The sequence below is a fragment of the Peromyscus californicus genome, unplaced genomic scaffold, assembly GCF_007827085.1.
Source record: "Peromyscus californicus insignis strain IS unplaced genomic scaffold, ASM782708v3 Scaffold_19__1_contigs__length_69161282, whole genome shotgun sequence".
NCBI classification, from domain to species: Eukaryota; Metazoa; Chordata; class Mammalia; order Rodentia; family Cricetidae; genus Peromyscus; species Peromyscus californicus.
Window position 1 is genome coordinate 17,781,256 of NW_026294491.1, and position 20,405 is coordinate 17,801,660.

Below are 20,405 nucleotides of genomic sequence, written 5' to 3' on the forward strand. Positions count from 1 at the left end.
ATATTCATCTGTAGTGTATTTAATTTGGTCAGTTCTGACATCTCTATTCTCCACAAAACCATGATCACACTTAGAGGTAACATTTCCATCACTCCTGAGTTCCCTCCTAAAGTTTGGCAGTCCATCCTTCCTTTTGGGGTTTGAATGTGAAGTGTGTCTCACAGGCTCTTGTGTTTGATGGCTTGGTCCCCAGCTGGTGATGCTGTTTTGGAAGGAGATGGAGCCTCAGTGGAGGAAGGAGGTCCCTGGGGGTGGGGATTTGAAGTTCTACAGCTAGGCCCTACTTTCTGTTTGTTTTCTGCTTTCTGACTATAGACACAATGTGAGCCGTCACTCGATGCTCCCAGGTGTCCGTGATTCTCCACTGGGGTGGGCTGCATCCCTTCTTGAACTGCAAGGCAAATGAACTCTTCCTTCCTTGAGTTGCTTTTCTCAGTTTGTCCCAGCAATGAAAGACAGAACCAACCCATCGTCTCTACATGACTAGATTATCTTTTCTAGAATTTTATCTGAATGGCGTCACACAGTATATGTACTTTTCTACCCGGTGCCCATTTCTCAAAAGTTCTCACTTTTATATCCCCTTCTGTTGAGGTTTGGTAAAGAAAAACACTACAGTTCCTGAAGAGTGTTCACCTATATGTAGCTGAGGGCCACTTGCTTCATGACCATGCTGCTGTGGATATTGCTCTGTATGCTGTGAATGTGTGTTGCTCTGATTTGGTTGATAAATAAATGCTGATTGGCCAGTAGCCAGGCAGGAAGTACAGTATAGGCGGGACAAGCAGAGAGGAGAGTTCTGGGAATAGGAAGGTGGAGTGAGGAGTCGCCAGCCAGATACATAGGAAATAAGATGTAAAAATACTGGTAAGCCACAAGCCACGTGGCAACTTATAGATTAATAGAAATGGGTTAATTTAAGATATAAGAACTAGATAGCAAGAAGCCTGCCACAGCCATACAGTTTATAAGTAATATAAGTCTCTGTGTGTTTACTTGGGTCTGAGCAGCTGCAGGAGCCAGGTAGATGCAGGAAAACTCCAGCTACACCATGCTGGTTTATCTCACCCCAGAACTCTAACTCTAGAACAAGTACCATGCTGAGGTGCACCTAAGTGCGAATACTAACACTCTTACATAGCTTCCCAGGGAGTGCCTGTATCTCTGCTCAAAGAACTGAGGACTTATTCTAAGGCCACAGCAACGTTCAGTTCCTTGTGTTACAGAAGCCGCAGGACATGGTGTCTTCAGGGCACAAGCTCTAATCACTTTCCTAGACCCATGTGGTACTAACACACGAAGGCTATGCTTTGGGTAGCAGTCCGAAAAGTACATCTGTAGCCTTCTCCCTTTCTCTACCCTGTGTCCATTTGTAAAGCCTTCTGTCAGGGCTGGGGGCTGGAGAAGAGCGCAGGTCACCTGAGTTGAGTACAAAATGCAGGGAAGGACAAAAACACTCAGCCACCCAGATGAACAATACTTTTAAAAAACTGAAAATAAATCCACGGTGAATAAGACATCACCATTTCAAACAAAGGCCAGGTCTATAGCAGGGCCACGGTCAGCATGAGGCGGAAGAGAAAAAAAGCAAGCCAATGATGATTCTGCCTTTAAAACTATTTACATTTGCAGCCCAAGCTATTCATTTGTTTTGTCTTGTCTTGACCTCAGCCAACCTCCTCCTGACATATCTGTGGTACAACAGGCTGTTTGCCACCCTGAAATCATCCAGAATATTCCCAGATGGGCCAGGCAAACACAGAAAGACTCTAACAGATCCACACTCATCGGTTCTTACTTTTCTCTTGTTATTGGCCATTAAGCTCAGGCAAAGACACAAACCCTGGGCCACCAGAGTCTTGAATATTTTAAAGGGCCTCCGTGAAGTACTGGAAACTAAGTGTATCCATGCCATCTCTGATTTCATGGACTTTTAACACGAAACCCAAACCATCTTATCTAAATAGACACCCAGAAACCGCAGCTCTGATTAATGTTATCATTTCAAACACACACACACACTGTACTGCTCCTCGTAGGGGCAAACAGTGCCGGAGAGAAATCTTTATAAGAATATAGCATGCCTTAAATGAGTCCAATTAGACTGTAAATATGTACAGAACTGCTGATGATGAGGGCAGTTATGCTGGCTTTGAATTGTTCATTTAACTGTTTGAGAGGGAAAATGTCCTCCTTCCCCAATCACCCAGAATTCCCAATCATTCTCAAGATGTTTCCTTGAGGGCTGGGCAGACAGCTCAGTGGCTAAAGTACGTGCCACAAAAGCAAAGAACCCATGTAAGTGCCACATGGGTGTTGTGGCTTGACCGTAATCCCAGCTCTTAGCAAGCAGAGACTGGGGATCCCTAGAGTAAGCTGGCTAGCTGGATCGGCTGTGTTGGTGAGCTCTGGATTTGACTGAGAGAGACCCGGCTTTGAAGAATAAGACAAAAATGATTGCATAACATTTCCAACACCACCCTCAGGCCTCCATATGTATGCGCACACACGTGCCCATGCATCTGCATACACATGTGCACACACACACATACACATGTAGGCACATCATATGTGTATTTTTTTTTTAAACTTTGGGTGTGTCATCTCTACTCACAGTGAAATACTCATGCTTGACTGCTTCCGGATGCATACAGAGAGTTGGATTATTTGCTGAGGGTTAAGGAAATTACTAGAAGCCCTGGGAGAGCACAGCTGAGGAGATGAGGAATGCTGGGTTCCCACTCTCCACACAGACAGTGTGAGATGGAGGAGACCAGAAGGAAGCGTCAAGTGAGTGGGCCGCCTAGCACCACCACTAGCCATGGGTGAGGCGCTGTGGCAGGATGTGGGCTTTGCAGTTCAGCAGACAGGGAAGGGGAGCTCAGGTCCGCTCTGTCTCAGCGGCCTGACCTTGGCCTTCCTGTAGCTGCTTCCTCGACTGTGAAATGAGCTCGCATCACAGGGTCACCACGACAACAAGGTGGGAGAGGATATGGAGGGTGCAGGGCAGGAGCTCAGACCTGGCTCCAGAGCTGCTTAGCTTACACTGTAGCTGTTGCTGACACCTTTAGCACCCAGCAGATGGCTTGGGGTCTCTGACGCCAGGGCGGGTCAGCCAAGGAAACAGTGACGTCTGTATTACGTACATGAGCTGGGCTCGGAGGAGGGGCATTGAACGTCCCATGTATTTCCCTAAAGTCACAGCCCATCCCCTTCGCCAACCTTTTTTAGGGTGCCTGGAATCAAATCGTGACCTGTCATTCTCAGAGATGAGTGATATCCCTTTAAGAAGAGGCTCTTCCTTGCCAAAAAAAAAAAAAAAAAAGAGAAGAGCTGATGCCAATCCTGGTCACTATGTATGGTTTTGTTCTTGACATTTGAAAAGAACCAGAGAAGAGCTTTAAAGGTTCATCCACAGGCGGATGGTGCGTGGGCAGTCTTAAGACCCCAACAGCTGTTGTGCTGGGATGGGTAACTTGTCTCCCTGAAGGCAAAGGATCCAGAAGGTCAACTGCGGACAGCGATTCTAGTCTTAAGCCTTTGCATAAATACGGAAGGACACACAGAAATTCTGCTCCCCAATGTGGGGTCATTTTCGGCTGCATCCTATCTAAAATGAGGTGGAGATGACTTGATGTGGGGGAAGCAGGGGGAGCTCCAAGTCCTGGAGACCTGCAGGAGAGCCTGCCCCTTGAGACTCGGGACTGGGAAACAGGTGAGGGTAGCGTAGGGACCATCTGCCTCCTAGGGTTCCCCAGGGGATGAGCTACACAAAGTTGGCAGAACTTGCCCTGTTGGCTGAGGTCTAGGAAGACCTTTGATACACTGGAGCTATTTTTTCTTCTGGTAGGCAAAGTGGGGGTGGGTGTAGGGTTAAATAGTTGCTAGTAAGCCACAAAGAGAGTGATGGCATTCTGTGTACAGTTAAACCATGTTAGAAAGTTTTCAAATCCAAGTTGGCCAACTGCCTGCCGCTGAGTCCTACTGGACCTGCTAGATTGCTCTAGAAAACAGACCCTTCCATGCATGGAATACTGGAGGGGTAACATGTGAAATTCCTTTGTGCTGAGAAGCAGAGAAAGCCAGCATTGAGGCCTAAGACATTTTGACAGGAGTCTGGTTTCTCTCGGGGCCACTCCAGGAATCCCAGTTAATGATTTTAACAAGGTTCCACGTGCCTTGGAATGTATCCTGAGTGCCTCCAAGTTTATGCCGGTTGCTTGTCCCATTGAAGGACTCACACCAAGCACAGGAAAAACGTAAGTAAAACAAAAACAAGCACAACAGAACAGGTTTGGGGACTGGGACATGATGCAGTGCTCAAGAACACTTCTCTCCCTGCAGAGGACATGGGGTTGGTTCTCGACATCCATATAGCTGCTTAGAACAGTCTGTAAGCCCAGTTCCAGGGATCTGACACCCTCTTCTGACCTCTGAGTGCTTCTGCACACATGTGGTACACCTACATACATTCAGGTGTACGCTTGCACACACACACACACACACACACACACACCCAAAACAGGTTTTCTACATCAAAGTGATTAGCTGGAACTGCAATTATGCTTTTTTTCCCTCCATAAATGATATAAAACTAAAAAGGAAAGTCATTATGAAGTTCAAGGACTCTCTCACAGCAATGAAAAGAGGGGACTGAAGCCTTCTACAGAATAAAAGGAACTCCTATTGCTACCAAATTTTCCAAAGGAAAAAAAAGTGTAGCTTTCTGGGCACTGAATTAATACAATGTCATGTATTCAGCGTTTCTAGAACAATGCTGGTGGCCGAGATGGGGTAGGTCTGGGTTCTAGTCTCTGCTGGGTGGAGTCTGTGGGCATGGGAAGGGACAGAGGAAATACGAGGTAAGAGCAGACAGGCAGCAGGAAGCCTCCTCACAAGAACCAAGGCCCTGACACCAGCGTGCTGTCTGGGGGAGCACTGGCTGTTTTTCTATGTCGGTGGGAAGAGGGTGTGGGTGACAGCACCTTAGGGCATGGGCACAGAGCAATGAACCCCGAGCCTGTGGAGCGCCAGGAAAGGGCAGCTTGCATTGTTGGAAGTGAGGGGACAGGCAACTCTAACTCGGTCATGGGGCAGGACAAGGCCCACTGTACACTTTGTGAGGTCGTCGTGGAGCTGTTAAAAAGTCTCACGAGAGCAAAATAGCTCCCGTCAACACCGTGCAACTTCTGCAAAGTGGGCCACATCACACTGTGTGTCTCAAACACAAATGTTGGAGTGCAAACAGAGCACAGTGCTGCTGAAGAAGTTGGCTAGTCTACCGGGAATACCCCAGTGAATGCATCCTGTGCCTCTCCTTGCAAGATGCTTTCTTGGGAGTGGGATTCTGAAAGTCCTTCACAGCAATTGCCCCTATCTTTCCTGTGTTCAAAGACTTCTTTATCAACTGATGCCTCTTTAAAATCACAGATGTAAACCTGAGTGCTCGGTAAGTGCACGTGGATTTATTAGTTTTTATGTGCAGAACAATGTGAGGCCAAAGAAACAGACGAAACAAACCAAAAAAAAAAACCCAAACCAAAGAGACAAAAACCCACAACAAAAAGACTCCAGATGATCAAAAACATTACTGGGAAAACAAAACAAAATACAACAAACAAGCAAACAAACAAAAAACCCAAACCAAATCAAACTCAAACAACATCAAAACCCCCAGGACATTATTTTTTTTTTTTTTTTTTGGTTTTCCGAGACAGGGTTTCTCTGTGTAGTTTTGCGCCTTTTCCTGGAACTCGCTTTGGAAACCAGGCTGGCCTCGAACTCACAGAGATCTGCCTGCCTCTGCCTCCCAAGTGCTGGGACTAAAGGCGTTCGCCACCACCGCCCGGCCCCCCAGGACATTTAAGGAGAGGAGCCTACCGTGCCAGCTACTAAGTTGAAAAGTTCTGCTACAGAGGGGACATTAAAAACAGGGTTTGTGATGGTGCATGCAGAGATGTTAGGCTGCTTGAAGAGAAAAAAGTGTCGTGACCGCTCAGGGCCAAACAAGACATTTCTACCATCCACTCAAAGGTCCGTGGATCATTTCGGAAGAGGAAGCGGAAGGAATATAATAGAGGGATGGGCAAGCGAGGTGGTTCAGCCGGTAAAGGCTCTTCTTGCCTCTAAGCCTGGACGACCTGAGTTCAGTCTCCAGGCTTCGCCTGGTGTAAGGAGAGAGAACCAACTCCCAAACCTCCAAAGGCATGTGGTGACATGAATGTGCCCTCACGAGTACGTTGACGCTGAGCCTACATTAGGGTCAGATGTGGAGGGGGAGGTGCCTAGGGGGCGTCTCACTCCTCGAATGCCAACCTGTGGTAAGGTAGATGGCCCTGGCTAAACTCAGGTGGGTCACAAAACCAACAAACAAGACGTGAATCTGGGAAAGAGAATTAAAAGGAGGAGGGAGGTTAACAGGAATTGGAGAATCATAAGAGAGCCTATGGAGTTGAGACTAATCAGACTGTGTTATGCGTACATACGTTGTCAAAGAACAAACTTAATGGAAAATTACGTCCGCTTCCACACCCTTCTTTTTGAGTCTCCTTGAACAAACCGGCTTACATTGCAGGTTCCCTGCCCCTCCCCCAATTATGGGAACTTTCTCAGGAGCAAGCAAATGCTTCCAAGCAGTTTGCCCATTGTTTTAGACACACCTATAAAGTTAGCCAGCCTGTCAGTCATTCCAATACTCAGGATGCTGAGGGGGGGGGGCGGTTTATAGAGTGTGACTCTGTCTCAAGAAAGAAAAGGCACCGGGGTAAGATGGCTCAGTTGATCAAGGCACTTGCTGCCAAGTCCCATGACTGGAGTTTGATGCTTTCGACCTACATAGTGGGAAGAGATAATCAAGACTAGCAAATTGTCCCCTGATCTCCACACATTTGCCCTGTTGTGTTCGCACATATGACAAAATTAATTAATTAATTAGTTAATTAATACAATATAATTTAGAAAGGAAATTAAAAAAAAAATCCTTAGGCCTAAAATTGGGTGGCTACCTTACACATTCCAGACAAAACTGACCTGTCTTGTGGCACCAGAGGAAAAGTGAAACGCATGCTTTGTGGCTTGTTAAGAGATTGTCCAGGGCTGGAGAATGGGGGATCTGTCAGAATGTTTTGTCTTTATCCCTAGGAGGGAGAATGTACTCTGGCGCTCTGAGGTCACATGGTATGGGATGTTAGGAAAGGACAACTAAACAGTGCTACTGCAGTCTAACTTAAGATGACACAGGTCAGTTAACAATGGAGCAGGAATAGGGATCGCCCTGTGTGGGTTCAGAGGGCTGTGACGTGTTCTCAGAGAGACCGAACGGAGTGATGGTGACAAGACAGTGCTGAACGCGGGAAGGCCCTTTGACTGTCCCTACCCACGTAAGTGTCCTTCCGGATTTATCTTCCTTTTACTGGGTATCTCCTTCTCTCTTTCTCTTTGAATGAAAAAAAAATAGACACGAATGCTTCCGTTCATTTTGGAATCACGCCCCGAGAAGGGCTTTTCAGATGCTTTTCTTTCTTTTACGAGCGACCTTTAAATCAAAGTCAGAAAATGCTTTTCAGGCAACACCTCCTAAAAGGAAGCCAGTACTGTGGAAGAAGTCAGAAGGTAAAACTGACTCGGAACCGGAGGACCAGATGGATGCTGGTGTTGCAAATGGCCCAGCTCGGCTATCTGGGAGTTTCAGGGACAGACTTTGTGAGTGAGGAGGAGGAGGAGGACTTGGTTATCCTTGATACCAGAAAACAATACTGTCCATTTATTTCCTAACTGAGGCACGGCCCAGAGCCCAGCACATTGCAAGGCTGCATGGTCTGCCTGTTGGTGTTCTCCTAACCCACTGTGGAGAGGGATAGGAAACTGGACGCCACCACAAGCTTCCCTGGCCCTGTTTTACCTGCCGTATGCGAAACGCCTGTCTTTGTGGTGATCTCCGAAAGTGTCCCAAAGCCTGAGAGAAATGCTCACTTCATCAACGACATCCCTGGACCGCTCCAGGACCTGTGCGGGGAGAGTGGGGACAGAAAAAAACGAGTGTGAGAGAGGGGGCATGGAAGAGAGGGAGTGTGATGGGGTGAGGGCGGGGTGTGGGTGGGGTGGAGGGTGAGGGGGTGGTATGGTGTTCCCCAGGGGCATTCTCCAGGTCTTTCCACTGTCTAGAGGGACACAAGACAATTCCTAATTCACCTTCCCCATCGTGTGACTCAGACTTCTTTGGTGTGCCATAGCCACACCCCCAAGTTTCCACTTTGCTTTTTTTTTTTCCTGGTACTACACAGAACCCTTCTGTTTTAGATATGCAACATAACCACTTGCCTCCTTCTTTTTTTTTTTTTTTTTTTTGGTTTTTCGAGACAGGGTTTCTCTGTGTAGCTTTGCGCCTTTCCTGGAACTCACTTGGTAGTCCAGGCTGGCCTCGAACTCACAGAGATCCGCCTGGCTCTGCCTCCCGAGTGCTGGGATTAAAGGCGTGCGCCACCACCGCCCGGCTACCTCCTTCATTTTTGATCAGACTAATACACAGCAAACAGGAGTGACGGCCTAAGCATTATTTTAAAGTTTCCTTCCTTCCTTCCTTCCTTCCTTCCTTCCTTCTTTTTTTTTCTTCCTCTAGCCCCAAGCCAGCCTTGAATTTCTCCATCCCCCTACCTTAGCTTCTTGAACACTGGGCCACCGCGCCAGGCAAATCACTATTACATTCAGCTTTCTGTTGGTTCTCGAGGCAGGGTCTCCAGTAGGTCCAGGCTGGCCTGGAACTGGCCATTGTACGTGGCCGAGGCTAGACCTGCGTGCGCCTTACCTCCTGGCAAACACGGTACTGGTCGATGGCCCACACGGTGGGCACGTGGGTGGCCAGCAGCTGGTACTGCGTCAGCGTGGTGTTGCACGCCCGGGCACAGATCAGGCGGGTCTTTCCCACGGCGTTGTCGCCCACGACCACGCACTTGATGGTCTCAACGTTGGGCCTTTCGTAGTCCATGTCAGTGTCCATTTATAAAGCTCTGTAAGAAGATGATGGTGGGGGCGCCACCGTGAGCGAGGCCAAGGCTTTTCCACAGCAACTCCCCACCGTCTGCCTTTGTTCAGCCACGTCCCTGCAGGCGCCTGGGCACAGGCAAGGAGTTTGGAAGTGAGACTCAAGCCTTCTTTTGATATCTCACACTAGAGCAAAAACACCACGCTGTTATTTTGACCCCGAGCAGTTTGTTCCGGTGAGCGTGTTGTTTTCTCCTTGGTTTTCTCTAAACACAACCTGCCCACCGCAGACGGGGCCAGGCACTGCGGGCACACAGTCATAGCTCCCCAGCCACATGTGTTGACCAGCTAGTGGACCTGGCCACCTATAGGGTTGAGCTTTGACACCTGACTCTTGGCTGCCCAAGAAATACTATCATTCACCCCGCCACAATCTTTAAGCTACGCAGTATCTGGCATTGAGACGTCACGTGCAAGTTGATAATGGCTACGGTGGCCTCGGTGAGAACCAAAACCTGGGCTGCAAAACTGCCTGGGTGTGAGCAAACAGGAAGCTCCAGGTTGAATTACGACATGCTAAAGAAATTAACTTATGTCCATTCATCCACTATTTATAGTGACTGTATTGATACAACAAAGTATTCTCAAGAGAGCTCACCAAAGCTAGCTATACAGAAGCCGTCCCTCCCCCTCAGGGTTTTTTCATCAAGGAATCTGGAACCTAGGGTAAAGGCAGACCTAACCAGGAAGGCAAAGCATGTGAGATCTTCCTGAAATACCAGGGGAGGTTAAAAGACAGTTGCAGACCCAGAATGGTGGCTCACACGTCTAACCCTGGCTTTTGTCACGCTAAGGAGGAGTGTAAGCTCCAGGCTAGCCTGGGGCATGTACCAGTATTAATAAAAACAAACCTGGAGCCAGATATTGGGGTGAATGCTGAAAGATCAGAGAAGCAGAACAAGCCACAGCTAACCTCACCTCAACAACTCCTCATTCAATCCTGTTTCCACGAATCCTCAGATTGAAAGCCTCTGAGTCCTCACCCGGAATGGATCTCAGCTAAAAACTGCTGCTAAAAACCCTAAAAGCTAAAAAAGCCTCTAGTTCTGGTCCTCACGCCTTATATACCTTTCTGCTTCCTGCCATCATTTCCTGGGATTAAAGGCCTGTGTCTTTCCCAAGTAAGACATGAGTCCTGGGATTATAGGTGTGTGTCACCATGCCTGGCTCTGTTTCCAGTGTGGCCTTGAAGTCCGGATGGATCTCTGCCCCCGGAGTGCTAGGATTAAAGGTGTGAGTGCTACTATTTTCTGGCCTCTATGTCTACCTAGTGGCTGTTCTGTTCTCTGACCCCAGATAAATTTATTAGGGTGCACAATATATTGGGGGACACAATATCACCACATACCCATACAAAACAAAACAAAACACATGAACAAACCAAAAGTGTTGGGTCTCAAGAGAAGGAGGAAGAGAAGCTGCTATGGCAGCCATGCTTTCTGGAGCCAGGCCCTCCACACAACAGAAAACGATTGCCTTCCTGCGGGCAGCTTAAGGGATGATGTCAGATTTCGACGAGTCCGTTATAACTGGCTCCTTGAAGAGATCTAACCTGAGCAAATTGGTCTGATGGTCATTTTCAGAGTTGGCAATGATTTTAGGAAATGTCCAGAGGAAAGAGCCTTCTACCTAACTGGGACCCAGTAGAACTGAACTCAAGTGATTTGCGGGCAGCCCTCCTTTGGATGATAAAAACAGAAGGTGGAGAGTTTCCACCGAGGGACCGGCCGTCTCACAGTCGGGTCTTGGGGGGAGGTGAAGCAGTTCTGAAGTGCCGTCTGTTATCCACAGCGACACCGTCCCAGGCAGCTGTGGAACCTGAGACTGGAGAACGGCTTCGCAGGAAGGACTCGAGGGGCAGATGTGTGGTTTGGTTAGCGTTTGACCTGTGGTTTGCGTAGCACGAAGAGGCTGAAAATACCCAGCAGTTCCCCATCTGGCCACACTAAAAAAAAAAAAAAAATCTAGAGTACAAAAACAGAAGTCTAATCCTGATGATCAGCCAGGTGTGATGGCTCCTGCAACTGATCTCCTTAACATTCTGTCTTATCATTCTATGGTATTTTTATTTTCTTGAGTAACAGAGAGCAATGTGCTAGAAGCATGAGTTTGGCATTGGACAGATGATTTTTCAAAATTTCGTCTAGGGAATATCACTTATGTCTAGAGACCAAAGATAAAATTGCTAGCCAGGGAGTGGTGGCACGCGACTTTAATCCCAGCACTGGGAAGGCAGAGGCAGGAGGATGGATCTTTGTGAATTTGAGGCCAACCTGGGCTACAGAGTGAGTTCCAGGAAAGGCTCCAGAGCTACAGAGAGAAACCCTGTCTAAGGAAAAAAAAAACAACCAAAAACCAAAAACAAACAAACAAAAAATTGCTAAGTGTACCCAAGGGCTAGGATCAACACGTGATAAAGAATTATGGAACTCACAGAGATCTGGATGGATCTCTGCCTCCGGAGTTCTAGGATTAAAGGTGTGAGTGCCACCATTTTCTGGCCTCTATGTCTATCTAGTGGCTGTTCTGTTCTCTGACACTGCAGAATGCAAATATATAAATGTACACTTGCAGCGTGGGCTAGTTTATGATTAATAACAGCTGCTATGTTAAAACCACAAGGGTGAGATCACTTTAGATCAGTGGTTCTCAACTTTCCTAGTGCTATGACCCTTTAATACAGTTCCTTATGTTGTGGTGACCCCAACCATAAATTACGTTTGTTGCTACTTCACAACTGTAATTTTGCTACTGTTATGTGTCAGGGAGCCTGTATGGGTCTGACCTAGTCTTCTGCATATATGTTCTGGTTGTGTAGCTTGGTCTTCTTGTGGGACTCCTAACAGAGGGAGCAGGGGCTGTCTCTGATTCTTTTGCCTGCTTGAGGGGCCTTTTCCTCCTACTGGGTTGCCTAGTCCAGCCTTGATAGGAGGGTTTGTGCCTGGTCTTATTGTGTCATGTTATGTTGATGTCTCTGGGAGGCCTGCTCTTTTCTGAAGGGAAACAGAGGAGGAGTGGATCCTGGGGGAGAGGGGAGGTAGGTGGAGGGAGGACTGGGAAGAGAGGAGGGAGGGGAAACTGCAGTCAGGATGTAATATATGAGAGAAGAATAAACTGAAAAGTGAATTATATGACCTGATAATCAAAGTGGTGAGGGTCAACAGCGGTGCCTCAGATGGAGTGAGTTTGAACCCTTGCAGCTCCGTTCCTGTCCCTTGACACTGGGTGGGGTTTACTTCCTGGGCCTCATTATTTTCATCTGCTCAGAGGGAATCATGGCAAACTCTGCTTCTTACAGCCAGTGAAAGAGAGTTAAGCAGACTGATGTGTAAGTTCTGGGGTGTAGTCTGTGACTCCATGATGAGGAAGATGGATACTTTCAGAGGACATCAAAATACAGTGAGGAAGGAAGTCAGCATCAGAGGTAAACTCACCAAGTTAATACGGACAGAGATGTCCCCAAAGGATGGATTTTATAAGAGCTAAGTCAAGGATAACCCACTGGATACTGCAGAAAGTCAGCACAAGATGAGGAATAGCTGACCTGACCCAACGAATCAAAGAGGAATCAAAACTACCAAATTATTTGACATCATCCTGGTGATGTTGCCAAAGGGGTGGGGGTGAGCCAGGAAACTGGCTTCATTGGGGGCCCCACAACTTTGACACTGAGGTACATTGCCTTGAATGTTCTAAGTGGTAGGACAATCTCAGTATTTGCCGGGGGATATGATTGTTTTGAAAGATGGATGGTTTAGAAGAATGCCTGGATTTAGAGACAAGTAGGATAAGAAATTAAAAATATAGAATTGGCTTTCTTGTCTATCAGCAACCTGGCTCTGCCAGCAGACTCTGAAGAGGAGCTTCCAAGTCACGTGGATTAGTAATAACCTGGTGAAATAAAAAACCATGTTGCTTTTACGTATGCCTTTGAGGTGGTCACAAACCCTTCATGTTTCATATTTAGGCTCTGTGGTGGTTTGAGTAGAAATGGCCCACATAGACTCATGTGTGTGAATGCTTGGCCCATAGGGAGTGGCACTATTAGAAAGTGTGGCCTTGTTAGAGCAGCTGGGGCCTTGTTGGAGGAAGTGTGTCACTGTGGAGATGGTCTGTGAGGTCTCATGCTCAAGCTGGGCCTAGTGTGACAGTTTCCTTCTGCCTGTGCATCAAGATGTAGAACTCTCAGTTACTTCTCCAGTACCATGGCTGCCTGCATACCGCCATGCTTCCCGCCATGATGAAAATGGACTGAACCTTGAAACTGTAAGCCAGCCCCAGTTAAATGTTTTCCTTTATAGAATATGGTTTCTCTTCACAGCAACAGAAATCTTAAGTAAGACAAGCTCTAACTGCAAAAGTTATTCTCATTTTTAGGACATATTTATGCCATATTCTAAAAGAAAAAAAAAACAATGGGGTCAAAGGTGAAAATAACATCCATAGGGATTCTAATCCCTGCAGTCTACTTAGGATCAGATCATACTGACTCACATCAACAGGAGATCATGGATGAGGGAAAGCAACAGCAACGGGAATGTGTGGGATTCACTGCTCACAGTGAACTCGGCTGCAGAGGTGGAGTTTGCAGTTAAGTCCTCCCGAACTCCCTCACAGCCTCAGTACTTCAGAGTAAACATTTCTTTTTCTGTGTATACAATAATCAAAAAAGTATTGCAAGAATTCAAAGCTACAGCCAGAGAGGCCAAATCAGGCCTTCCCAGGATCCCAGCAAATCAGCTGTTCACAGGTCACACATAAACAGACAGACACTCAGTCCTGGAAGCAATGGCAAGAACAAGCAATTTCATCCTTCTCTACTTGTAATGGGCTCCAGTTTATTCATATCTACATGCTATGGTTGAGTGAGTTCTTAGGACTATCTGGGTGATCGTCGTCAGCTTTCTGATTTTTATTTACTTACAATGGGAGTGATAAATGTTATCCATTTAACAGAGCTAACATATTTCACCGTCATAAATCCTGCTCATCTGTGTGAGCACTCTTTTGCCTTTAGAGAAATATCTGAGGAGAAAAGAAAGCCAGAAATGGTAGCTGTAAACTGACCTGTTACTGCATTTCCTACTTCAACAAACTTGGAGGACACGGAAGCCAGGGATTAAAATATGCCTTGGAGCCTCTACTCACCCTGTCTGGATGTCAGAAATGGGGAGTTTATTTTATGACTGGCAAGTCAACAGGCAGATTTGGTGGCTGGGGATGGAAGAGTTAGAGGAAGTGACTCTGGGCCCTGCGTGTCCATTCCTCATGAGACAGACTTATATGCTGTGGTCATGGTCCTCATGGTCTCCAGAACCACGTTATTGGTGTAGCCATCCCACACTTTCCCTGCTGTTAACTAGCAGGATCTGGACCGCGGGCTGCTCCTCTCCATCTGCCACTGTCTCTGCTTTGTAGCCGCAGGATTAGGTGTTCTGTGCCCCAGCCTGTAGCTTCCTCACTTCAGAATCTATGGCACTTAAATCACACTCCATTAATTAATTCCTTTGAGTATTGCTGTCCCGACGAACATCTTACCTCTCTAATCTCAAATGTCAGAGTGCAGCACCCCATGCAACACTACTGTCTTTACCGCTAGTGCCTCCCGATGTGAGATAGTACAGCACTCCCCAGAAGCAGGGGTGATCCATTTCCCTTCCTCTCAAACTCGGGTGAACCTTGCAGTCATGTGACTTCAAGCTCCAGGGTTCTGCAGTCCCATAGCCATGCTGCTGGGACACTGCCCTGAGGAGACCAGCTAAGGCTGCTGGCCTGGCTGAACAGAGAGCTCAAGAACCCATAACCCTGGCCGTCTCCAAGGTTATGCAGATCTCCCAGCTTCACTGACCCTCCAGTTGGAAGTACTCTTATGAATGAGCTAGGGGAGGCCAACAGGGAAAGCATCTTATTGTTCTAAAGACACCAAGTTTTGGGGGTGGCTTGTTGTGTAGCGGCAATGACCTGAAACACATCTGTTAGGAAAATCTCCAGAACTCCGATGCCTACGCTAATATCACTTCTGTGACCCAACACCTGACAATAACATCTCAAGGAAGAAGGGGTTTGTTCGGAATCACAGTTTGAGAGCACAGTCAGTCATGGCGGGGCAGGCGTGGCGGCAGGCGCTGGAGGCGGCTGGACGCGTTGCATCAGCAGTCAAAGGGAGAGAGAGAAAGAAATGAACGCTGGTTCTCAGCTCACTTTCCTCTTTCTATTCTGTTTGAGACTTTCGCCCAGAACAGTGCCTGCCTCCATTTTCAGGTGGGTCTTTCGACATCGACCTAATCTACACACAAGCCATGCCCAGAGGGTGGTTCTAGACCCTGTCAGGTTGACAATCAATGTAAATTGGCACGCAAGCCTTCCTTGGATGATGGATCTTTTCCACACCACGTTGGCGGATCACAGCAACTTTCCTCCACGCCACCACCCTCTGCCTCCTACACGGCATTTATCATTTGCAGAGTAACAGCGCCTGAAATCCTTTTCTTAGTCCCTCTGAATGTGATTTGTTCCATGGCATGGGACCCGTAAGAGCTACAGAAGGATTTTGTGAAGTGGCTACTCTTTGGACCCAATGTACTCTTGAGTGTGCTTTTTAAATGTGGGAGAAGCAAGCAGCAGATCCAGGCTGGAGAGAACTATGAAGATGCTTTCTTTCAAAAGGAAGGAAATGGGCCAGAGAGCCGGGAATGCAGGTGAGCTCTGGAAAGGAGAAAGGGTGAGGCCCATTCTCTTCCCCAGCCTCCGGAAGGAACAGAGCCCACCAGTGCTTTAAGCTGGAAGACCTTTGATCTCCAGCGTTGAGGGTTAGTAAATGCATGTTGCTTCATCTCACTCAGTGTTGGGTCATTTGTTCCAGCGGCAGTGGACATCAGTGCTGCATGCATTAGCCTCCCAGTGGCTTCCTTCAATTCTAAGTGTGGTTTGAGACCTGACTAGGCACCTTTATAGGCTTTATCCCTTCTTCCGCCCCTCCTCGACTTCTTGCTCATCTGGAAAATTCTATTTATTCCTTAAAACTGTTTTCAGATACTATTACCTCTAGAGGATTTCCCAGCTACCCTTCTTCTCCACGGACCAGTTTGCTCCATTCCCTGACTGACAGATGCTTGGAGCAGAAGTGTCTGAGCTTTATTTCTACTTTCTGGTAAAGTTGATACATCCCAAATGCCCATCTCATTTACCCAGTCACATTACATAGCTCTAGAGTTCAGCTGTGTGCTAATGTGCAATATACCTCTTCCATAAGCCATGTCTAACTGTGCCATCTGGTCCCATATTTCTTTCGCTCTCTGTCTGGTCACATAGTATGCACAGACGAGGCCGCAAGACTCCTCCCTCATTAAGAAATTCATATCTTAGTGTGGGGCGGGCCTATCACTTGTGAAAGAACTTTCACCTTCATTAATTTGGAACAACCATTATTGGGGTGTGCCGCCTCTCCCGTCATCACTTCCCCTGTCTCTCTTGAACTTGTTATTCTGACCGAGGCCCCGGGAGCAGCCTGCCTAAGAACAGGAGTTGAGGCCCCCAGCTCCATCCATGCACAGGTAGCTTCTACAGCTCCATTTTTTCTTGTTCCCGAGAGAAACCAATAATCCACAACGTAAGACATCGTTTAGGTTGGTGATGAGCAAAAATAGTGGCAGAACCAAGAATACAATTCTGGTATTGGAGGAGTCTGCACTGAAGAAGAATTGAAAACTTTCTGCTATTGCCATGATCGAAAGGGAAGCACCGGAAACCGCATAATAGTGACGACAGACAGACGGCGGCCCATTTTCCTTTCTGCAGAGGGTATGGGGCTGCTCTCTCAGTTGTGATCTGGGCAGGCAGGGGCTGCTCTATACATAAGGCAAGTATCTTCACTGCCGTGGAGAATGCATTCGGAGTTGGGAAAGGGGCAGTCAGGGCCAGGCCAGAGCTTCCAGTCAAGGCCGCTGAGACGTGATCTCTCGGATAAAGTCATCCAAGTCAGCAGAACTGTCCCATCACAACCTTTTAAGTTCGATTAAGTGTTTTCATGAGAAACTTAAATAACAGGATGCTGGACAGAGGCCCCAGGGGCACCGGGAAACAAAGGGCTGCCCTTTGGAAATGAAATGGTGCTTTTTAACACATCCCCTCACGGCCCCTTCCTTGAGTTCTGTGATAACAGCAAGGCCATGTTTTCTGTTTTTTTTTTTTTTTAAAAAAAACTCGAGGTCAGTGAGTTTTAAGTCAGCAATGGGCATAAACTTTCTCTTCTACCTCAGCTACACTTAAGTTGCCTTCACTGAAGAAGAAAAAAAAAAAAAGCTTAAAAGATGGAGCCTGAGAGAGGGCTCACTGGGTAAAGGTGCCTGGCTGCCAAGCCTGATGACCTGAGCTCAATTCCTGGGGTGTGTATGATGGAAAGAGAGAAAAGACTCTCAGAAACTGTCCTCTGAGCCGGGTGGTGGTGGTGGTGGTGGTGGCGGCGGCGGCGGCGGCGGTGGCGGCGGCGGCGGTGGCGGTGGCGGCGGCGGCGGTGGCGGCACACGCCTTTAATCCCAGCACTTGGGAGGCAGAGCCAGGCGGATCTTTGTGAGTTCAAGGCCAGCCTGGGCTACAGAGTGAGTTCCAGGAAAGGAGCAAAGCTACACAGAGAAACCCTGTCTTGAAAATAAAATAAAATAACAGAACCAAAAAAACTGTCCTCTGACTGTTACAACTGGGCTATGACATGTACATGTGTAAGTCTCTCTGTCTCTGTCTCTGTCTCTGTCTCTGTCTCTGTCTCTCTCTCTCTCTCTCTCTCTCTCTCTCTCTCACACACACACACACACACACACACACACACTAAATAAAAGTAATAAAAATGAAAAAAAAACCCTTAAAAGATATATACAAATTCTGGACTTGGTAGTGTACACTTGTAAATTCTACCACTTGGGAAGCCGAGGCAGGAGGATCTCAGCTTTGAGATCAGCCAAGGCTAGACAGGGAGACCCTGCCCCACCCACCAATTGTGACCCTCCAGACTAGATCTGACCACCTCAACTAGGTTGTGTGCTCCATTCTAGATAGGCTGGCCTACTTTCTCCTACAAGTAGGCCATGTAACGCTCCCTTGGATGGCTCTGCTTACACCACAGCTCATCCTCACCCACTGACTAAAACTGTTTTTTCCTTCTGGGCCAACTACAGAAATGTATGCAGGCCTGTGGATATATAGGAGCGACTGGGTCAAGAATATGTGTTGCTATCCTGGACTTCAGAGTCAAGTGCATACAGGTGTGCTGAGTTCCTCGAAGACCATGAAAGACTCTGTGTGTGTGTGTGTGTGTATGTGTGTGTGTGTGTGTGTGTGTGTGTGTGTGTGTGTGTGTGTGAGAGAGAGAGAGAGAGAGAGGCTCGAGTTTAGGCCTGCAGACCAGGCCTCTGTGAAGAGGCTCCATTTTCTTGCTTTCTAGAGTTGAGAGGCTCCCAGTCACAAGGCAGAAAGGTCAGGAGGTCTCTGAAGATGGAACCAGGAGAAGACAGAGCGATGATGGGCAGGCATGGGCCAGGTCATCTCTTTACCCCACAGCTCATGGGAGTTTGGAGTTACAGTCTGGACTTCGGAGTGACTCCAAATGCTGTAAGAATGGCAGTCCCACAGAAGAGCAGCAGGTTCTGACAGGCTTTCAAGAGGTGCCACGAGAATCACAAGGCTGCCACCAGAATGGAGAAAAGAAAGGGCAAAGGGACCATGATAAAGGGATTGTCTCTCTGACTAGGGTGGGATCCACAGAGGTAGTCAAGTTGGCGGGCCCTGGATGGGTCTTGGAAGATCATCGATGAATTTAAAGGCCTTTCCTTGTACACTGCCTCCTGGGGTGTTTATCGGATCCCAATTTGTAAGACAGATGATTACATTTCTATGTGTTCTGCTTATACCCCACCGGGATCATACATTCATTCTTCTTATTATTTGGAGATAGGATCTCAAGTTGGCCTCCACCTCGTTATGTAGCCAACGGTGACCTTGAACTTCTGAACCTCCTGCCTCTACCTCCCCAGTGCCAGATTTCTGTGGTGCTGGGGATTGAACCCAGGGCTTTATGCACATTGTGCAAGCACGCTGCTGAGCCGTATTTCTAGCGGTAGACTACACATTTTTTGCTGTCAGAAGGTTTTTCTTTTACTCTTTAAATATTTTCCCAGTACCTTGCCCACATGCACCTTTCAGTAAATGTTGAGTCGGGCACAGACGTTCAACCACCCTACTCTCCCTAGGAAACCTTGTGCCTGGGGTTGGCAGAGAACTCACATGCAGCTGCCTCTGCTGACTGATTATTAAGCCCAGTGGCCTTGAGGGTAGCAAGTGGCTAAGACTGTGGTGGGTGAGAGGAATGCTTTAAGGGACATCTATTGTGGCCCATCATGAGAGCAGCACTTGGCAGGTGGCATCACACCCACTACTGTCCCTTGGCAAGAAGGGCATCCATTACCACGGGAACTGTTGGAAGGCCTTGCTGGCAGGTCAGAGGTTGCAACCTATCATGGCCTGGCAGATTTTTCCAGAAGTTCGAAGACATTGAGACGCCCTCCCTCCCCAGAGAAACTTCCTGTTCTCTACCTGCTCTTATCTGGAGAATGTCCCTGGGCCCGGAGGACTGACCTTATCTGAAAGCTGTCTCTAAGCCAGATGCCTGATGTATCTTTAGCTCGACCCTTGGCACAGATTCCTGCTAGAAGACTCCCCTACTGCACATCCGATAACTAAGACTCGTGCTGGGAGCCTTGTGAGAGGAGCATGCCACTTAGTGCAAATTAGGCTTTGTCCCCAGGCTCCCCAACCCTGTATATTCCTTACACTCTGGAATACAGTTGAGCTGATTCACTGAAGTCTGTCTCCTGGAGGTCTGTCTCCATCAAACCCACAGCCGTCCGGATCCTGTTCCCCACCTCTGTTCCCTCCACCCTCCTGGACCAATGCAGCCAATGATCTGGAGGAAGAAGCCAGGCCACAGGGAACAATGAGGATCAAGATCAGGTCCCTTCACAGAATGGGAAGTCAAGGGACAAGGAAGAGTGCCAACCAATACAGGCAAGAGGCACTAAGGGCATTATTTGGTTGGGAACAATAAAAGAACTTGGTGATTATTGTGCCCCAACACCTACCACCCATTTATAAACTTTAATAATATTTATATAGAGAGCTACAGTGAAGTTCCCATTTCCTTTCAGGCATTAGCACCCAATCCAAAGGGTTTTCAAACCCTTCTTGTGAGTCTGGTGAACCTGGCTAGAAAGGAGAAAGAAGAGGCATAGGCACCAATGAGATATGGAGAAGGCCTGGTAACAGATATGGAAGCCAGGCCATAAAGCGCAATTAGCTGGCTTCAACAACAGTATCGG

The 20,405-nt window shown here is 47.7% G+C and overlaps 1 protein-coding gene across 4 annotated transcripts in view; it reads right to left on the reverse strand.

The window, feature by feature from the left end:
• The window catches only part of Rhobtb1 (Rho related BTB domain containing 1), a 75,876-nt gene that overhangs the window by 35,025 nt on the left and 20,446 nt on the right, over positions 1–20,405 (reverse strand). For 2 of the 4 annotated variants that reach the window (XM_052744781.1, XM_052744782.1), the window contains exons 3-4: positions 8,804–9,005; positions 7,901–8,004 (exon numbers count right to left, since the gene is read on the reverse strand). In XM_052744781.1, coding sequence (XP_052600741.1) covers positions 7,901–8,004; positions 8,804–8,995 — 296 coding nt within the window. In that variant the 5' untranslated portion in view covers positions 8,996–9,005. Of the gene's footprint in view, positions 1–7,900; positions 8,005–8,803; positions 9,006–20,405 lie in introns of those variants that run through there. The other 2 variants (XM_052744783.1, XM_052744784.1) reach the window with 1 other exon arrangement.